The following is an 18,481-nucleotide window of genomic DNA, read 5'->3' as shown; positions in this document are numbered from 1 at the left end:
CTTTAGCATCTGTCATTTGTAAAAGATGTAACAAATATGTAAAGTGTCCATCAGCCATAATGAGGTATAGGTTCTATATGTATCTGCCATGATGCTACAACAACGCTGCAATCTCTGTCTGATTAGTATTGAATCACTTAAGAACCGCCATGGAGTGCAGCACTAAGATTTTAAGGAGCCTGTCTGACTCTGAATATCTCTATATGAAATTCATTGGAAAGAGCTTATAGAAGAGATGCAGTGAAGTGGAAACCACAGTGTTTTCTTGCAGTGGAGCATGGCGGATTTATAGAATTAGTCTGAGCTATATAAACATGTTTACATCTTTAAAGCTCTTATGTCAGTTACAAAGGGCAACCTCTAAAGGAATGAATGGAGCTTTTGTATAAAAAATAACCTTTCTTCGTTTTTTATGGTTAGCATTAAAAAAATTATTTTTTAGCCGAGTATATATGAAATATTAATTCTTATTTCAGCCAGCAGGTAAAGCTTTAGGGCTTATTCACATTGCTAATCTGGGCCGTACACCATCAAGAATCAATGTTTCCCTGCCATTGGTATGCTCAGGTGTTTACGATTAGCCACAGTCAGCAGCCTGTGCAAAGCAATTTCAGCCAACAGGTGCTGTGTCTGTTCACATGTAGTCCACATCTGAGCAGTTATATGCATTTAGGCTGGGTTCACACTGGTCCGACAAATGCTCCGACATTGGGAGCTCATGTCGCATGACGTGTGAAAATGAATGTTTCCCTATGAGAGCCGTCTTAAGGCGGAGGTTCACCCTAAATATCAACTTCGTCTTACTCATACCACCAGCCACCGTGTATGTAGAATCCATAGTTTTTTTTTATGTCATTCTTAACCTTGATTCTGTAGCATTCTTGATTCTGTAGTGTGGCTTCCGTGTTCCTTTCCCCGCAGAAGTGGGCATGCCGTTCCATTTTCCCGGCTGAGCGTGATGTCTCCTGGGAGTGATGTGTCGAGACTCCCAGGAGACGCGTTGTACTATAATCAACTGTGTAGTGTTGACGGCGCCACTCGCTGTCAACACTGCACATGCGCGGGATAGAGCGGTGAATGCTGGGACATCAGAATTCACCGTATCCCGGAAGGAAATGCTTGTGAGCTTCAGAGTGCCCACAAGCAAGATGGAATCCTCCAGCAATTATTTTAATAAAGTCACTTTTGTGGCAGAAAGACATTGCGGGGGCCTAATGAAATAAGGACACGTGAGTACCCCATTCACTATGTGAATATCGGCAGATGCATATAAAAAAAAAAACGTATTACCACGGAACCCCCGCTTTAACTGGTCCGACACAAGTCGGTCCGACTTTGAAAATGCTCCCTGTACTACTTTGGTCCGACTTTGATCCTACTTCAGCCCATTGAATATCACTGAAGTCGGAATAAAGTAGGATCCTTGCCCTAACCATCCGACTTTTGACATGTGATTACAACAGCAGTAAAAGGAATTTATCTCACTCTGGGATTGTTTTGATTGGTCAAAGACTGTCACAAAGTCAGATCAAAGTAGTATTCTTTTCATGAAGTCAGATGGATGTTGGACCAATGAAGGACCGATGTAGGACTGATGTCGCAGAGCAAAGTAGGATGAAAGTTGTACGGCTGTTGTGTCGTACCAGTGTGAACCCAGCCTCAGGGACAGATGAGCGGTCTTGGGGGCAAACTGTCTGCTTGTGACCCAATCTGGTTATGTAAACAAGCCCTTTGACTCCTTTTCTAATCTTACAAGCTTTTCGTATTTGCTGTGCTAAAAAAGCCTTTAGTTATGAGAGCTCAATAGCTTAGGATGAAATTTACACACACACGTAAATGAGTCAGATCCCCTTTCTCCTTTTCCCTGTTTGTTTTGTTCAAATGGATTCATCTAAATTTTCAGAGAGGCAAAAATAATGTAAAAGCAAACTACTCCAGCTGTGCTGTTTTTTTTTAAATGTTTTATATGATATAAAATCAGAATCAAAGGAAAGTAAGCAGTTTGAATATGACAAAAATGTATTTGATCATAATTGCACTCTAAGGCCTCGTACAATCTCGTCGTAAAAGAAACGTTGTTTTCCCCAACGAGTTTCTTGACAGGCTTGTCGAGAATCTTGTCAAGCTTTCTTTGCATACACACTGTCCAGACAAAATATCGTCGTTCTCAAACGCGGTGACGGACAACACGTACAACGGCACTATAAAGGGGAAGTTCTTTTCAGTCTGTTACAGCGTGACGAATGTGCTATCTCCATTACGAACGCTACTTTTACCGAAGGTGCACTCCTGTCTCATACTTTATTCTGAGCTTGCGCGGGTTTCTAAGCATACACACAAACGTGTTTCTCGTCGTAAACCAGCCCGTCGAGAAACACGACAAGGAAATTGAGACTTCCAACGAGAAAAACGAGAACTTTTTTTCTCGTCGAGATCCACAACAGTTTTCTCGACGAAAAACATACACATTCTCGGCAAAAATGCTCTGCCAGCATTTTTCTTGATGGATTTTGCAGAGGAAAACAGTCGTGTGTATGAGGCCTAAAGATAAGCATATGGTTTGGACTGAAACCACTTGTATTATAGCGTACAAAATATGGTCATGTCCATATATGGTCAATGACGTCAGTCGGAAAACCCTGACCTTCTGTTTATATAATTTTTCATCTGCAGGACTTGTCTTTTGGCAGAAGTGACACGACGGGACAATTTGTGTGTCAGCAGTCTGCATTTTTTTCTTTTGGCTGGTCAACGAGCATCAGACATAAACAAAAAAATTTTTTCTCTGTGCTGTTGTGGGACGGTAGCTGACACAGATAAGTAATATATCAAACGTATAAATAATCTTACGCCCCATTGGTGTACACACCGATGGGGCGTACACACGGACGTTTGGACCGATGAAACTGAACTTCGGTCCGTTTTCATTGGTTTGGACCGATAGTGTGTACGCGGCCTTAGGGGTCCCCACAACTTGAGAAATTTTATCAAGGTGTCACAGCACTAGAAGGGTTGAGAACCACCGCCTTAGACAATGATGAGCCTTGGCTCATCCTCCAAACTCAAACAGAAAAGGCAACAGTCCTTCTCTGTTGTGTTGTCTTACACAACGTGTTTGTAGAACCCCCCAGCGAGCCATGGACTTTATTTGATATATGGTAAATTAAACAAGGTCTGGAGAATTCCTTTTCCAAATTTTTTTTATTTAGCACTTGGCATGGAAACACTTCAGGATCCTTTGTTCTGTCCCCATTCAAAACAAAGATGAAATTCTCCTCGAATAGACATGTTGAAATATTCCTACTTATGTTTTCATTTATATGGAAGTCAACGGAGAGAGTTGGAGATATACCTATTCTTGGCTTCTGTTTTTGTTTTTGTAAGTAAATTATCTATCCCCACAAAAATGCAGGAAGTGGTCTTGAAACCCAATAGCTTTTAAACATCTTGAGTATAGCTGAACCTTGGAGAGTAATGAAGAAAAAAAAAAAAAGGTTTTACCAACTTCTGTCTGAAAGAGAAGATTGACTACACAATGAAAAGCATTCCTGCCCCTGGCTACCATAATTAGGCTAAAACTTGGATTTACATTTGAGGGAGTCACTAACACTTAACCTTATTCTTCTCTCCTCTATCAAAGTGACAGCATGGGGGAACCCAGGACACTCTTAATGAACGACTGAAAAGCTGACATGGAATTCACAAACCAGCATGGCTGTTTGTACAGTATATAAATGAAGAATCGTAGAGGGAACTGCAGAAGGAGACTTTCATTTAAGGTAAGTTGCAGAACAATTTAGGCTTGTGAGGGGAGGGTTAATGGGTGGTCTCTAAGAAATTTGAAGCTAATGAAATCTGAGGAATGTTGCACATAACATTCTCCAGCCTGTAGCTCTGTAGAGGTCACACTGGCTTGGATAGAGCGAGCACTCTGCACAGATGATAAGTCATTAATTGGAGGTAGCAGCATAGAAGACTAGACCCTGCAAGCCTTCCCAAGGTATTCCTGCCATAAAAAGATCTCTTTACAAATCTATTCTAGCTTAACGAAAATACTTGAATCCAAGAACACTAAAACAGACACAATTGAAAACACATGCTCCAAAAGCTTTTATGTAGAGACATTAAAGAGGTTCTATTTTGTTTGCAAGGAAGAATGCATTTTATGTGTCACAGAGTACTCAGAGATGTGAACTTGCTCGCAGCTGTATTCTCCAAAGATCTCAGCACAGCTGTTTCGCGAAGTTGCATGTCATAATGCATTCGATTCCAGAATAATTATGTTGGGTAACAGTTTAAGGTTCTTAATTTTTATTTTTTGATTTGCAGGTAACAATGGTGAGTTGTCAGTCCTCTGCAAGACTGAGTTGTCTGTTCTTCCTTCTTGTTTGTTATGAAGTCCCTGCGGAGAGATGCACAGGGGGTCCGTCCTGTACCAGCGGCTCTACAGACAGTGACCAACAAAAACCATGTGTTGGCACCAGATGCCCGGCCAAAGCCAACAGAGCTTCTCGTTCATCCCAACACACAGCTAGCAGTGATGGCTTTTTACAACCTGGGAGAGCTAGCCAGCAGCCCTCCGCATCCTCAAGAGCTGAAGTTTCAGGTACCACAGACACTTGGGGAGGAGCTCCACACCCAAACAACAATGCCACCAAGGACTGCAAAGGAATTGAATGCAAATTGCCCCTGCGGATCCGCATGAAGTCTCGAGGCAGAGTTTTGTGCACCGGGGAGGGGTGCCCACCTGCAGAAGGGCAGCAGGGTATTGTGCGTTTGTCAGACAGAGCGGCACACTTCATTGGTGAAGTACCGGAATTCCAATACGCCAATGCAGAACTGGGAGGAGCTCCACTAGGAGTTCAGCTCACCTGTGATATCAAGCCAGGTAAGTGCCCAATGTACTGACCAAATACATCATTTCAGGAATAAAATCAGAAATAGAAATTGTACCTTACAAATAAGTTAAAAAGCTTAATTCGTTTACAAATTTAAAGGATCATAAAATTAACACAACTTTAGATTCTTTATTGTGAATTAACATTTTCTGCGAAATCTGCTGTGGACTGTTACCTCATGCCACGTACACACGATCAGTCCATCTGATGAGAACGGACCGATGGACCGTTTTCATCGGTTAATCGATGAAGCTGACTGATGGTTCGTCGCGCCTACACACCATCGGTTAAAGAACCGATTGTGTCAGAACGCGGTGATGTAAAACACAACGACGTGCTGAAAAAAACAACGTTTAATGCTTCCAAGCATGCGTCGACTTGATTCTGAGCATGCGTGGATTTTTAACTGATGGTCGTGCCTACTAACAATCGGTTTTGTCCTATCGGTTAGGAATCCATCGGTTAATTTTAAAACAAGTTGCCTTTTTTTTAACCGATGGTTAACTAACCGATGGCACCCACACATGATCGGTTTTGACCGATGAAAAAGGTCCATCAGACCATTCTCGTGTGTACGTGGCATAAGTGTCATATATTAAAGCCTGAAAGCAATGACCTCCAATGGCATGAATAGAAGAGCTGTGTGGAAATAGTATTGAAAGAAAAACTGTACTTTGACTAATTGTGTACAACATCGGTGCATGTCTTTGTCAGCATTGATGTTGTTAATGTCTTTTAATACTTATAAGAACTCTTTTGGATTAAAAAAAAAAAATAATAATAAAAAAACTGTGGTTTGGGCTAATGCCGCGTACACATGATCGGAATTTCTGACAACAAATGTTTGATGTGAGCTTTTGCTCGGGTATTCAGACCGTGTGTATGCTCGAACATTTGCTGTTGGAATTTCCGACAACAAATGTTTGATGTGAGCTTTTGGTCGGGTATTCAGACCGTGTGTATGCTCGAACATTTGCTGTTGGAATTTCCGACAACAAATGTTTGATGTGAGCTTTTGGTCGAGAGCTGGTTCTCAATTTTCCCGACAACAAAAGTTCTTGTCGGAAATTCTGATCGTCTGTATGCAATTCCAATGCACAAAAATCCTAGGCATGCTCTGAATCATTGAACTTAATTTTTCTTGGCTCGTCGTAGTGTTATACGTGACCGCGTTCTTGACGTTCGGAATTTCCGACAACATTTGTGTGACTGTGTGTACGCAACACAAGTTTAAGTCAACATTCCGTCTGAAAAAAAATCCATGGTTTTCTTGTCAGAATGTCCGATCGTGTGTACGCGGCATCAGTGTGAATTTAACAGTAACGTATTTTTAGTAAAGCAATAGATTGATTATAAGTCAGACATTTCCTATTAGCAGTCATTGGCTATTGTTTTTACTATCCTTATTTATAGACTGACAGCATATTTTACTGTACAATCATAAAAGGGGCAAATTAAGAAACTTCAGACAAATACAAAGTCATGCCACAGGAGAGGAAGAGAACCTGCCTATAGGATTCCTGATGTTCTTTTAATTATTATTAATAACAAAATTAGAATAAAAAATTGTTGCTAATTCAGACATAATTGCCTACTTCTCTGCAGCATGGTTGAAGTGTACCTCAAGACAGCTGAAAAAGCAAAGTTGACAATTCAAAATACTTTAAATATGTTTTTTTTTTTTTATGAGATCAAACTCAAGAGATTTCCAGAGATAAACGTTGAAAGTGACAAATCTCCAAAGCCTGGGCTGCCCCTGGACAGCTTGGATGGGTGGCAAGTGTACCATATTGTGTTGCTGACTTGCTGGAACATGTAGCACTAATAATTATCTGTCAGTGACAGATTAAAAGAGCTGTAGACATTGTGTAGTAATTAAGACGTGAGCTTACTTTGTCCAATAGTCACCATTAACCACATCAATTAATATTAAACCCTGCCAGGGTTTCAGATACAAGGAGACAAACAAAAGTATAATGCTTAATTTTGTAAAAATTACAAGAGTTTATCAGAAGTAAAGCCTTTTCAAATGAAGGTGATGTAGTGATGTGTGATATTTACTTGAAAGGAACATATAAAGAGGAGGATGCTAATGCCATTCTTTTACTATGCAAATGTTTGTTGCCTGGCTGTCATGTTGATCCAAAGGCTTCAATACTTTCCTAGTAATTATGCCATAAAAATTGTACTGATCAGTTCTAATTTGCTTTGACTTACATGTTTGTTCGGGGCCAGTGATGCACAGCTATTGGAATGAGAGGCAGCCAGGCAGTCAGCAAGGTCTAAAAATATTTGTGGAGGCTTTTGTGGACTTTAATGGTACTGCCATAGACACCAGTAATTAGTTATAAAAACATATTTTATTACAAAATTGATCATTAAAAAAAAAAAGGGGGGAGGGTGTTATATATACATACACATGTCAATTATTAAAGCGGAGGTTCACCCTAATTAACTTTGTCTCATTCATAGCAGCAGCATACATAGATGTGCAATCCATCGTTTTTTTTTGTAGTTCAATGTTTACCTTTCTAATCGTCTTTTCTATGTGTCTTCTGGGTTTCATTCCCCGCGGGAGTGGGCGTATCTTTCAATTTCCCCGACGCCGCAGTGTGTGCTGGGAGTTCACTGTCATTATCCCCTGGAGACGATCTGTACCATAATGTTCCAAATCTAAGCTCGTCTCGTGACTCAACAAGCGGGTCACGTGACGAGGGCACGAGATACTGCAGTGAATGCATCACCGCTACCCGGAAGTCTGTGCTTGTGGGCTTCACAATGCCCACAAGCAAGATGGAAAAGTCCAGGATCGGTTTTTATAAGTTCTTCTTTTGAACCAAAAAAGATGAGAGAATGTAGTAAGCGGCTACCAAGTGAGTGCTAAGTTTGTATCTGTAAGCACATTAAATGCACCCAAATACAAAAAAACTAGGAACCTCCGCTTTAAGCACTAAAAAGGCTCTCTAAAGCCTCGTACACACGACCGGTTTTCCCGGCAGGAAAACTGCCAGGAGAGCATTTGGCTGGGAATCCCGGCCATGTGTAAGCTCCCTAGCAGTTTTCCCGTCAGGAAAACAGCCAGGAATCCCGACGGGAAAATAGAGAACCCTGCTCTCTATTTTCTCGTTGTGCTTCCCGTCAGTGTTTCCTGCGGAGAAAACCGGTCAACTGTATGCTTACCTGTCCGAAAGTAAACCCGCTCATGCTCGCATACAAGGCATAGTGTGGGGTGTAGCAAGATGACGGTGACGGCATCGAATGTGTCGTAATTGATGACGTCACCACGTTCTTGCCATTCCAAATAACAGCGTTTATTTTCAATGGCCGTCTGTATGCATGGCTTTGCAAGAAAAGCTTGCCTGGAATCCCGTCAGGAAAACCAACGTTTTTTTCCTGATGGGATTCCTGGCCGTGTGTACAGGGCTTAATAGTTGGAATCAATACAAAGTGATACTAAATGACAAGATGGTACAGTCTTTCACATAAGTCTTATCCAAATTCTTCTCAATATGTTTTACGGTTTATTGCCGCTTTCTCAGGAGTAGAGAGCACAAATATCTATAGAAAAACAATCAAAATTATAACATAGGTATGTCATAAATTCAAAAAAGCGGGATCTCGTTAGAGACTCAAAATGAGGCTTACAATAGGCAAGGATGGCACACCGACTGTAAAGGTTCCTTTATGGTTGGTGTGCCATCCTGGCCAATGGTAAGCCTTATTTTGTGTCTCTAAAAAGATCCTACATTTGTGAATTTATGACATATTTTTTATATAATTTTGATTGTTCCACTATAGATATTTGTGGTTAGGCTTAATCACTCATGTGCCACATCTGTATAACTTGTTAGACAAAGAAAAAAGAAAACACACCAAATTGGACTTTGGAGGCAGATTGGAACAATCTGATGTTCCGATGTCACACTGTTAAACGTCATTTGGGTATATGTAACGTCCTCCCTTTCTGGCCATTGCTTGGCTGTTAATGGACAATACCCTTTTACCCAATTTGTATACTGTATTTGTTTATATGTTAATGTTTAATAAAAGTAAACTTTTACAATTATATTGTTGTTCCAATCTGCCTCCAAAGTCCGACCTGGTGGGTTTTCTTTTTTCTTTGTCTATAGATATTTGTGCTCTCTACTCCTGAGGAAGGGGCAATAAATAGTGAAACATGTCAAGAACAATTTGAATAAGACTTATGTGATAGACTGTACCATCTTGTCATTTAGTATCACTTTGTATTTATCTGACTATTAGAGAGCCTTTTTAGTGTCTAATTATTTGCATGTGTATGTATATGTAACCTCCCCCCACCACACACACACACACACATATTTTTAATGATCAATTTCTGATTTCTATGGCAGTACCATTAAAGTCCACAAAATCCTCCACAAATATTTTTAAACATAGCATTTTGGATGTAGGTACTCACAACACTTTAACAATTTTTTTTTACAGTAAATGCCACAAATATTCTACATGTTACAAAGTTAGCAATAGTAGCAAATTCAGCAAATTGTCATAATACAGACCTCCTTTGAAGTGTTTACCACAAACCTATTAAAGAAGAGCATCTATTTACAGTATCTATCTATCTATGCATTCAGGTCCAGGTTTGCTGTAGTTTTCTTCACCCCACCATGCTGCTATGTTGATTGCCATTTCGCCCAGGTCCAGTGTCATTCCACTTCCACCATTGGGCAGCGACTGATGCTGTAACTCCTGCACGTGCACCCAACAACGACATCATCCCAGGCTATAAATGAATTATGCTTTGATTTAAACCATTCCATTGTAGCACTGGCTGTATGTTTACGGTTTTTGTCTTGCTGGAAGTTGAACCTCCGCCCCAGTCTCAAGTCTTTTGCAGACTCTAACAGGTTTTTTTCTATGATTGCCCTGTTTTCGGCTCCATCTATCTTCCCATCAATTCTGACCAGCTTCACTGTCACTGCTGAAGAAAAGCATCTGCACAATATGATGCTGCCACCACCATGTTTCACAGTGGGGATGGTGTGTTCAGGGTGATGTGCAGTGTTAGTTTTCCTCCACAAATAGATTTTTGCTTTTAGGCCAAAAAGTAAAATTTTGGTCTCATCTGACCAGAGCACATTCTTTCACATGTTTGCTGTGTCCCCCACATGGCTTTCTTACATGCTGCAAACGGGACTTTTTATATCTTTCTTTCAACAATGACTTTCTTCTTGCCACTCTTCCATAAAGGCCGGATTTGTGGAGAGCACGATTAATAGATGTCCTGTGGAAAGATTCTCCCACCTGAGCTGTGGATCTCTGCAGCTCCTCCAGAGTTACTATGTGCCTCTTGGTTGCTTCTCTGATTAATGTTCTCTTTCTCGACCTGTCAGTTTAGGTGGACGACCATGTCTTGGTAGGTTTACAGTTGTGCCAAACTTTTTCCATTTTTGAATGATGGATTGAACAATGCTCCACGAGATGTTCAAAGCTTGGGATTTTTTTTATACCCTAACCCTGCTTTAAACTTCTCCACAACTTTATCCCTGACCTGTCTTGTGTGTTCCTTGGCCTTCATGATGCTGTTTGTTCACTAAGGTTCTCTAACAAACCTCTGAGGGCTTCACAGAACAGCTATATTTATACTGAGTAGGGATAAGCCGAACACCCCCCATTCGGTTCGCACCAGAACCTTCGAACGGACCGACCGTTCGCGCAAACATTTAGAACCCCATTGACTTCTATGGGACTCGAACGTTCGAATTCAAAAGTGCTAATTTTAAAGCCTAATATGCAAGTTATTGTCGTAAAACATCTTTGAGAACCCGGGTCTTGCCCCAGGGAACATGTATCAACTGAAAAAAAAGTTTTAAAAACGGTCGTTTTTTCTGGATCAGTGATTTTAATGATGCTTAAATAAATAAATAAAATAATGACAATTTCCTTTAAATATTGTACCTGCTGGGTGTCTATAGTATGCCTGTGAAGTGGCACGTGTTTAGAACTGTCCCTGCACAAAATGAGATTACTATAAGAAAAAAGTAATTTAAAACTGCTTGCGACTTTAATGTAATGTCTGGTCCCTTCAATATGGATGAAAATCATTGAGAAAAATAGCACAGACAGTACACGCACCACGTAGCTTTAGATGCACACTGCAGAGGACACGGGCAGTACACACTACGTAGCTTTAGGTGCACACTGCAGAGGACACAGGCAGTACACACCAAGTAGCTTTAAGTGCAAACTGCAGAGGACACAGGCAGTACACACCAAGTAGCTTTAGGGGCGCACTTCAGAGGACAAAGGCAGTACACACACCACGTAGCTTTATGGTGCACACTGCAGAGGACACAGGCAATACACCACATGAGAATACTGCAGCTAGCACAATCACCTACCTGCCAGTAAATTAGGAAGAGCTGATCTAGCTAAACTATACAGGGGTAGATTCAGATAGATCAGCGGATCTTTAGATCCACGCAATCTATCTTATTTACGATCCGCCAGCGCAAGTTTTTGAGGCAAGTGCTGTATTCAGAAAGCACTTGCCTCTAAAGTTGCGCCGGCGGATCGTAAATCCCCCGGCGGAATTCAAATTCCGCGGCTAGGGGGAGTTTACTATTTAAATCAGGCACGTCCCCGCGCCGATCTTACTGCGCATGCGCCGCCGGCTAAATTTCCCAGCGTGCATTGCTCCAAATGACGTCGCTAGGACGTCATTGGTTTCGACCTGTACGTAAATTACGTCCATCCTTATTCGCGACCGACTTACGCAAACGGCGTAAAAAAATCAAAACTTGGCGCGGGAACGACGCCCATACTTAACAAAGGATACACCACATATAGCAGGGGTAACTATCCGCCGGAAAAAGCCGAACGCAAACAACGAAAAAAAAAAGCGACGGGCGGGTGTTCGTTTCTGAATCGGCAGATCTCCTCATTTGCATATTTGTCGCGTATACAAACGGAAGCGCCACCTAGCGGCCAGCGGGAGATTGCAGCCTAAGATCCGACGGTGTAAGTCACTTACACCTGTCGGATCTTAGGGAGATCTATGCGGAACCTGATTCTATGAATCAGGCGCATAGATCCGACGGACGGAACTCAGAGATACAACGGCGTATCAGGAGATACGCCGTCGTATCTCTATCTGAATCTGGGCCACAGTGTATAAATATATATACAACACCTGGGATGCATATGTATCCTCTACACACTGTGGGGCAGATCCACAAAGGAAGTACGCCGGCGTATCTAGTGATACGCCGGCGTACTTTCAAATTTCCCGCGTCGTATCTTTGTTTTGAATCCTCAAAACAAGATACGACGGCATCTGGGTTAGATCCGACAGGCGTACGCCTGTCGGATCCGAAGGCGTACAAAGACGTACGTCTTTGTACGCCTTCGGATCTTAGATGCAATTCTTCGGCGTCCGCTGGGTGGCGTTCCCGTCGTAATCCGCGTCGAGTATGCAAATTAGCTATTTCCGACGATCCACGAACGTACGCGCGGCCGTCGCATTCTTTTACGTCGTTTCCGTTCGGCTTTTTTCGGCGTATAGTTAAAGCTGCTATTTGGTGGCGTACGCAATGTTAAGTATGGCCGTCGTTCCCGCGTCCAATTTTTTTTTTTTTATTTCATTTGCGTAAGTCGTCCGTGAATCGGGTTGGACGTAATTTACGTCCACGTCAAAACAATGACGTCCTTGCGATGTAATTTAGCGCAATGCACGGCGGGAAATTTAGGGACGGCGCATGCGCAATTCGTTCGGCGCGGGGACGAGCTTCATTTAAATGAAACACGCCCCCTACTCGCCGATTTGAATTACGCGCCGTTACGCCGCGAGAGATACACTACGCCGCCGTAACTTACGGCGCAAATTCTTTCTGGATTCAAAGCTTTGAAAAGTAAGTTACAGCGGCGTAGCGTATCTCACATACGCTGCACCCATGCAAATGTACGTGAATCTGCCCCATAGTGTCTATAAACTAGGGGATATTTTAATTTTTTTAAATTTTGTTTTACTAGTAATAGCAGCGATCAGCGACTTATAGCAGGACTACGATATTGCAGCAGACACTTTTTGTGGACCAGTCACACTAATACAGTGATCAGTGCTAAAAAATATGCACTGTCACTGTACTAATGACACTGGCTGGGAAGGGAATAACATCAGGGGCGATCAAAGGGTTAACTGTGTGCCTAGCCAGTGTTTTACTACAGTGTGGGAGGTGCTTTTACTAGGGAAAGCCATGGAGCCTTGTCCTTGTGCTTTGCAGAGACACAAGATCCATGCCTTCCCTTCTCTCAGAACAGCAATCTGCCATGTTAACATAGGCAGACTGCCATTCTGCCTCTGTACCGAACAATCATTGGATGCCGGCGGACATTGAATCCGTGGTAACTGTCGATCAGCCACTGGTGGCACAAATTTGCTCCCGCTACCTGGAAGTGCAGGATGACATATATATATGTGATCCTGCGAACAGCTGCCGCCCTGTAGCAGTAAAACTGCTATAGGGCAGTCGGCAAGTGGATAAACATGTTCAACTGTATGGTGTCTGTTCATCCCATGGTATAAAGAATATGTTACCCAAACATTTCACATTCCTGATATGTGCCTGCTGTACCATGCACCTGTTTGAAACACTATCCTGTTCTGTTTTTTATATAGTGGTGCTACACATTTTGGCTTTTTTATGTTTATTGGTTTTTTTTATACTATATATGTAAAAGCTGCCATACATGTGTTTTCCACAGCACAGATTTTATTTACAAACGTTTTGTATTGCTTCCTTTGTGTGAAATCCCTGGTGTTCCTTACAGTCTTTCTGCTTACCTATTAAAACTGACCACACCAGGCAGAAGAGGACAGCATGGTCAGTTTTCTGGATGTGCTTGCTCTCCTCCAATGATTAGGCTTGTGTTCACATGCCCCACAGCCCCCCACACACACATACACACAGTCATTCACTGGGAAGAGCAGTGTAATGCTATTTCTCCTCCCCTAGGTCTCTGAGCTCATTATGCAGCTGAAAACAGAGTGATGTAAAACCACTTACGGACCAGCCTCCGCAGTTATACTGTGGCAGGTTGGCTCCGCTGCGCGAACCATCGTAGCTGTATGTCGGACGCTTTAAGCGGGCTAGCAGGCACACGCGTGCCCGCTGCATTGTGGGGGTGTCGATGCTCGTGACCGGCGGTCGTGATGATCGCTGACCGCGAGCAGTCTCTGGGCATGAGAGGCAGAACAGGGATGTGTGTGTGTAAACACACACATCCCTGTTCTGTGAGCTGAGGAAATGCAGATAGTGAGTTCCTAATAGATAGGAACCACGATCTGTAATTTCCTCTAGGTCAGTCCCATCCCCCTTCAGTTAGAACACACATTAGGGAACACAATAAACCCCTTGATCGCCCCCTAGTGTTAACCCCTTTGCTGTATAAATGCCATTGGTCCCAAAAATTTGTCAAAAGTGTCCGATGTGTCCGCCATAATGTTGCAGTCCCGAAAAAAAAATCACAGATCGCTGCCATTACTAGTAAAACAAATTATAATAATAAAAATGCTATAAATCTATTCCCTATTTTGTAGACGCTATAACTTTTGCGCAAACCAATCAATATGCGCTTATTGCGATTTTTATTACCAAAAATATGTATAAGAATACAATCGACCTAAACTGAGAAAAAATATTATTATAGCAAAAAGTACAAAATATTGAGCCAGATTCACAGAGATCGGCGTATCTCTGTGCGGGCGTAGCGCATCTCATATGCGCTACGCCAACGTAACATAGAGAGGCAAGTACAGTATTCACAAAGCACTTGCTCCCTAAGTTACGGCAGCGTAGTGTAAATGGGCCGGCGTAAGCCCGCCTAATTCAAATTAGGCTGGTAGTGGGCGTGTTGTATTGAAATGAATCGTGACCCCATCTAAATGAAGCGCAGAACGAACGGCGCATGCTCAGACTCACATCCAATTTACGCCCTAAGATACGACGGCTCAATGGCAACGACGTGAACGTAACCTACGCCCAGCCCCATTCACGTACCACTTACATAAACAACGTAAAATCTGACGGCTGTTCCGTCGTCCATACCTTAGCATTGACTGCACCTCATATAGCAGGGGTAACTTTACGCCAGACGTAAGCCTTCGTGAATCGGCGTATCGAACTAATTTACATATTAGACGCGTAAATCAACGGAAGCAGCCAGCACCCAAGATACAATGGCGTAGGAGACTTACGTCGGTCGTATCTTGGCAAATTTCAGGCGTATCTTGTTCCCTGAATACGGCGCATAGATACGACGGCGCTAAGTTAGATTTACAGTCAGCGTAAGCTGACTGTAAATCTGGCCCATAGTGTTTTTTTTTCAAAATTGTTGCTCTTTTTTGTTTATAGCGCCAAAAAAATAAATCGCAGGAGATGATCAAATACCACCAAAAAAACTCTATTTGCGGGAAAAAAAGGACGTCAAATTTGTTTAACCACTTCAATACCAGGCACTTACGCACCTTCCAGCCCAGGCCAATTTTCAGCTTTCAGCGCTGTCGCAATTTGAATGACAATTGGGCGGTCATGCTACACTGTACCCAAATTAAATTTTTATCATTTTGTTCACAGAAATAGAGCTTTCTTTTGGTGGTATTTAATCACCTCTGCGATTTTTTTTTTTTGAGCAACAACTAAAAAAAGACAGAAAATTTTGAAAAAAAAATAGTTTTTATTTTTTTCTGGAATTTTTTTGTAAATTAGTAAGTTTTCTTCTTCAATTACGGGCACTGATATGGCTGCACTGATGGGCACTGATAAGGCGGCACTAATGGGCACCGATGAGGTGGCACCAATGAGGTGGCACTGATGGGTACTGATGAGGTGGCACTGATGGGTACTGATGATGGTCACTGATAGGCGGCACTGATGGGCACTGATGGGCGGCGCTGGTATGCGACACTGATGGGCACTCATAGGCGTCACTGATGGGTACTTATGGGTGGCACTGATGGGTACTTATGGGTGGCACTAATAGGTGGCACAGATGGGCACTGATAGGTGGGCACTGATGGGCATGGATGGGCACTGAGAGGTTGCATTGATGGATACTGAGGGGTGGCACTGATGATACTGATGGTGACATTGCTGGGCATCACTTTTTTATATGTTGTGCCTATGCTGCCAGTCAGTGCCCATTTGTGGGCACTGATTGGCATCTATTGCGAGTATTTTTTAACATGTGGATGGCCATGGGGTACATACCTGGCCATCCACATGTTGCCCCCTTCCCTGGTGGTCCTGGTGGCTTCCCCAGTGGTCCAGTGTGGGCATCCGCGGGGGGGGGGGGGGGGCTACGCTGATAAACAATAAGCGTAATGCCCCCCCTGTCAGGAGAGCCGCCCATCGGCTCTCCTCTACTCGCGTCAACGGCTCTTCCTGTTTACATCGTGATCAACGGCTCTTCCTGTTTACATCGTGATCAGCCGTGATTGGAAACGGCTGATCACGTGGTAAAGAGCCTCTGCCTGAGATCGAAGATGCAGGGTGTCAGACTGACACCCCGCATCACCCACGGGCGCGCGCCGGCATGTTATCCTGCTGGACGTCAATAGACGTCCAGTCAGGATAACAGAACCACTTCCCGGACGTCAATTGTCTATTGACCGGGCGGGAAGTGGTTAAGTACAGCGTCGAATGACCGCGCAATTGTCAGTTAAATCGACGGGGTGCCGTATTGCAAACAATGGCCCGGTCATTGGGCAGACAATTCTTCTGGGGCTGAAGAAAAAAGAAGGAAAACCAGTATTTATAATTTTTTTTATAGATATACACAAATGTTTTGCCTTTCATTTCTATTTTAAACTTAATGGATAGCTTTACAAGGTGAGGGTTTATATATCATTTAATTGATTTCAGATTCTAGGTTTTCCTACTCCCCAGACAGGTTATAAAAACCTTTAGCATATCATAGATATAATGGCTAGTCTAAATGACTTCATTCAGGTCACAGAGATGTGAGAAGGTTTGTGCTATCTTCAGTTACAAAACTATCAGTCAATCATGTAGTGATTGAAGCTGATTTCATAAAAGGAAACTGGATGACAGCTCCCGAGGGAGGAAAAGATTAGACCTTTCAGCCCTGCTAATATATTCAGAAACATATGGGAGATTAGGCAGGGAAGGTTTAGCGGAATTCCTTGCTCCAGTAGAAGGGACAAGTGGGGAATTGTTCAGAAAGCTCTCCAAAAAAAGTCAATTTTTAAAAGTGATTTGGATTTTTGGAAGATTTACAAACTTGATGCACGGCAAAGATTAAAATAATTTTACATTTTACTTGGTAATGATTTCTGTAGGTGTGGTACATACTTTGGCCCAGATTCACAAAGACTTACGACGGCGTATCTCAAGATACGCTGTCGTAAGTCCGAATGAGCGCCGTCATATGTATGCGCCTGATTCATAGAATCAGTTACGCATACATTCTGCCAAGATACGAGCGGCGTAAGTCTCCTACGCTGTCGTAACTTGGGTGCATATTTATGCTGGCCGCTAGGTGGCGCTTCCATTGATTTCCGCGTTGAATATGCAAATGAGCTAGATACGCCGATTCACGAACGTACATACGCCCGTCGCATTTAGTTACGCCGCATACGTAAGACATACGCCGGCGTAAAGATAAAGCATGTCTCTAGGTGGTGCAGCCCATGCAAAGTATGGACGTCGGAACAAGCATATCTTTGTACGTCGTTTGCGTAAGTCGTACGCGAATAGGGCTGTGCGTAAGTTACGTTCACGTCGTAGGCAGTGTTTGACGTATCTTAGGCATTCTATCCGACGCATGCGCACTGGGATACGTCCACGGACGGCGCATGCGCCGTTCGTTCAAAACGTCAATCACGTTGGGTCAAGATTCATTAGCATAAAACACACCCACCTCTTCACAATTTGAATTAGGCGCGCTTACGCCGGCACATTTACGCTACGCCGCCGTAACTTAGGAAACAAGTGCTTTGTGAATACAGTACTTGCCTCTCTAAGTTGCGGTGGCGTAGCGTAAATACGATACGCTACGCCCGCCCAAACTTACGCCGCCCTACGTGAATCTAGGCCTTAGTTCCCATATAGGGTTGCCACTTTTTCTTCAAGCCAAACCCAAACACTTTAGCCGTGCACAACAAAATCTTGTTTTTAAGGAGGAACAGTGTGGACTCTGGTGTAAAGGGGAACTCTGATGTAAGGTGATTTCTGCTCATCAAACCTTCCACTTACATCAGAGTTCCCCCTTAAATTAGGGTTCCCAAAGCCCCCCTTACATCAGAGTCCACAGGGCACACCTTATCTTAGTGCACTCACTCACTTGGAGGCAGGAGAGATAAGGGAGGCAGGGCAGAGACTTTAGTAACAGACATTGGATGGTAGGCTCACTTACCAGAGGATGGAGGCTCAGGCTTCAAAGCCTTTAATTTATGATGTATCTGCCGGTTGCCGAGTTTCAAACTTCCAGCCCACACATCCCTTTCCTGAGGCACAGAATGGAGTGTGGGTGGGCAGACAGATGGGTAGGAGAGGGAGAAGGAGGAGCAGATCAAAACCTCT

At 43.0% G+C, this 18,481-nt stretch overlaps 1 protein-coding gene across 2 annotated transcripts in view; it reads left to right on the top strand.

Moving 5' to 3' along the window:
- Positions 1-3,518: 3,518 nt before the first annotated feature.
- LOC120940020 overlaps positions 3,519-18,481 on the top strand; it is a 34,894-nt gene continuing 19,931 nt past the window's right edge. Inside the window, exons 1-2 of one of the 2 annotated variants that reach the window (XM_040352544.1) lie at positions 3,519-3,779; positions 4,330-4,888. In XM_040352544.1, the coding sequence (XP_040208478.1) occupies positions 3,735-3,779; positions 4,330-4,888 (604 nt within the window). In that variant the 5' untranslated portion in view covers positions 3,519-3,734. Of the gene's footprint in view, positions 3,780-3,877; positions 4,001-4,329; positions 4,889-18,481 lie in introns of those variants that run through there. The other variant, XM_040352545.1, reaches the window with a different exon arrangement.

The sequence above is a fragment of the Rana temporaria genome, chromosome 5 (genome assembly GCF_905171775.1).
Source record: "Rana temporaria chromosome 5, aRanTem1.1, whole genome shotgun sequence".
NCBI lineage: Eukaryota > Metazoa > Chordata > Amphibia > Anura > Ranidae > Rana > Rana temporaria.
The sequence above is the reverse complement of the archived record's forward strand: the minus strand, read 5'-3'. Positions and strand labels throughout refer to the sequence as shown.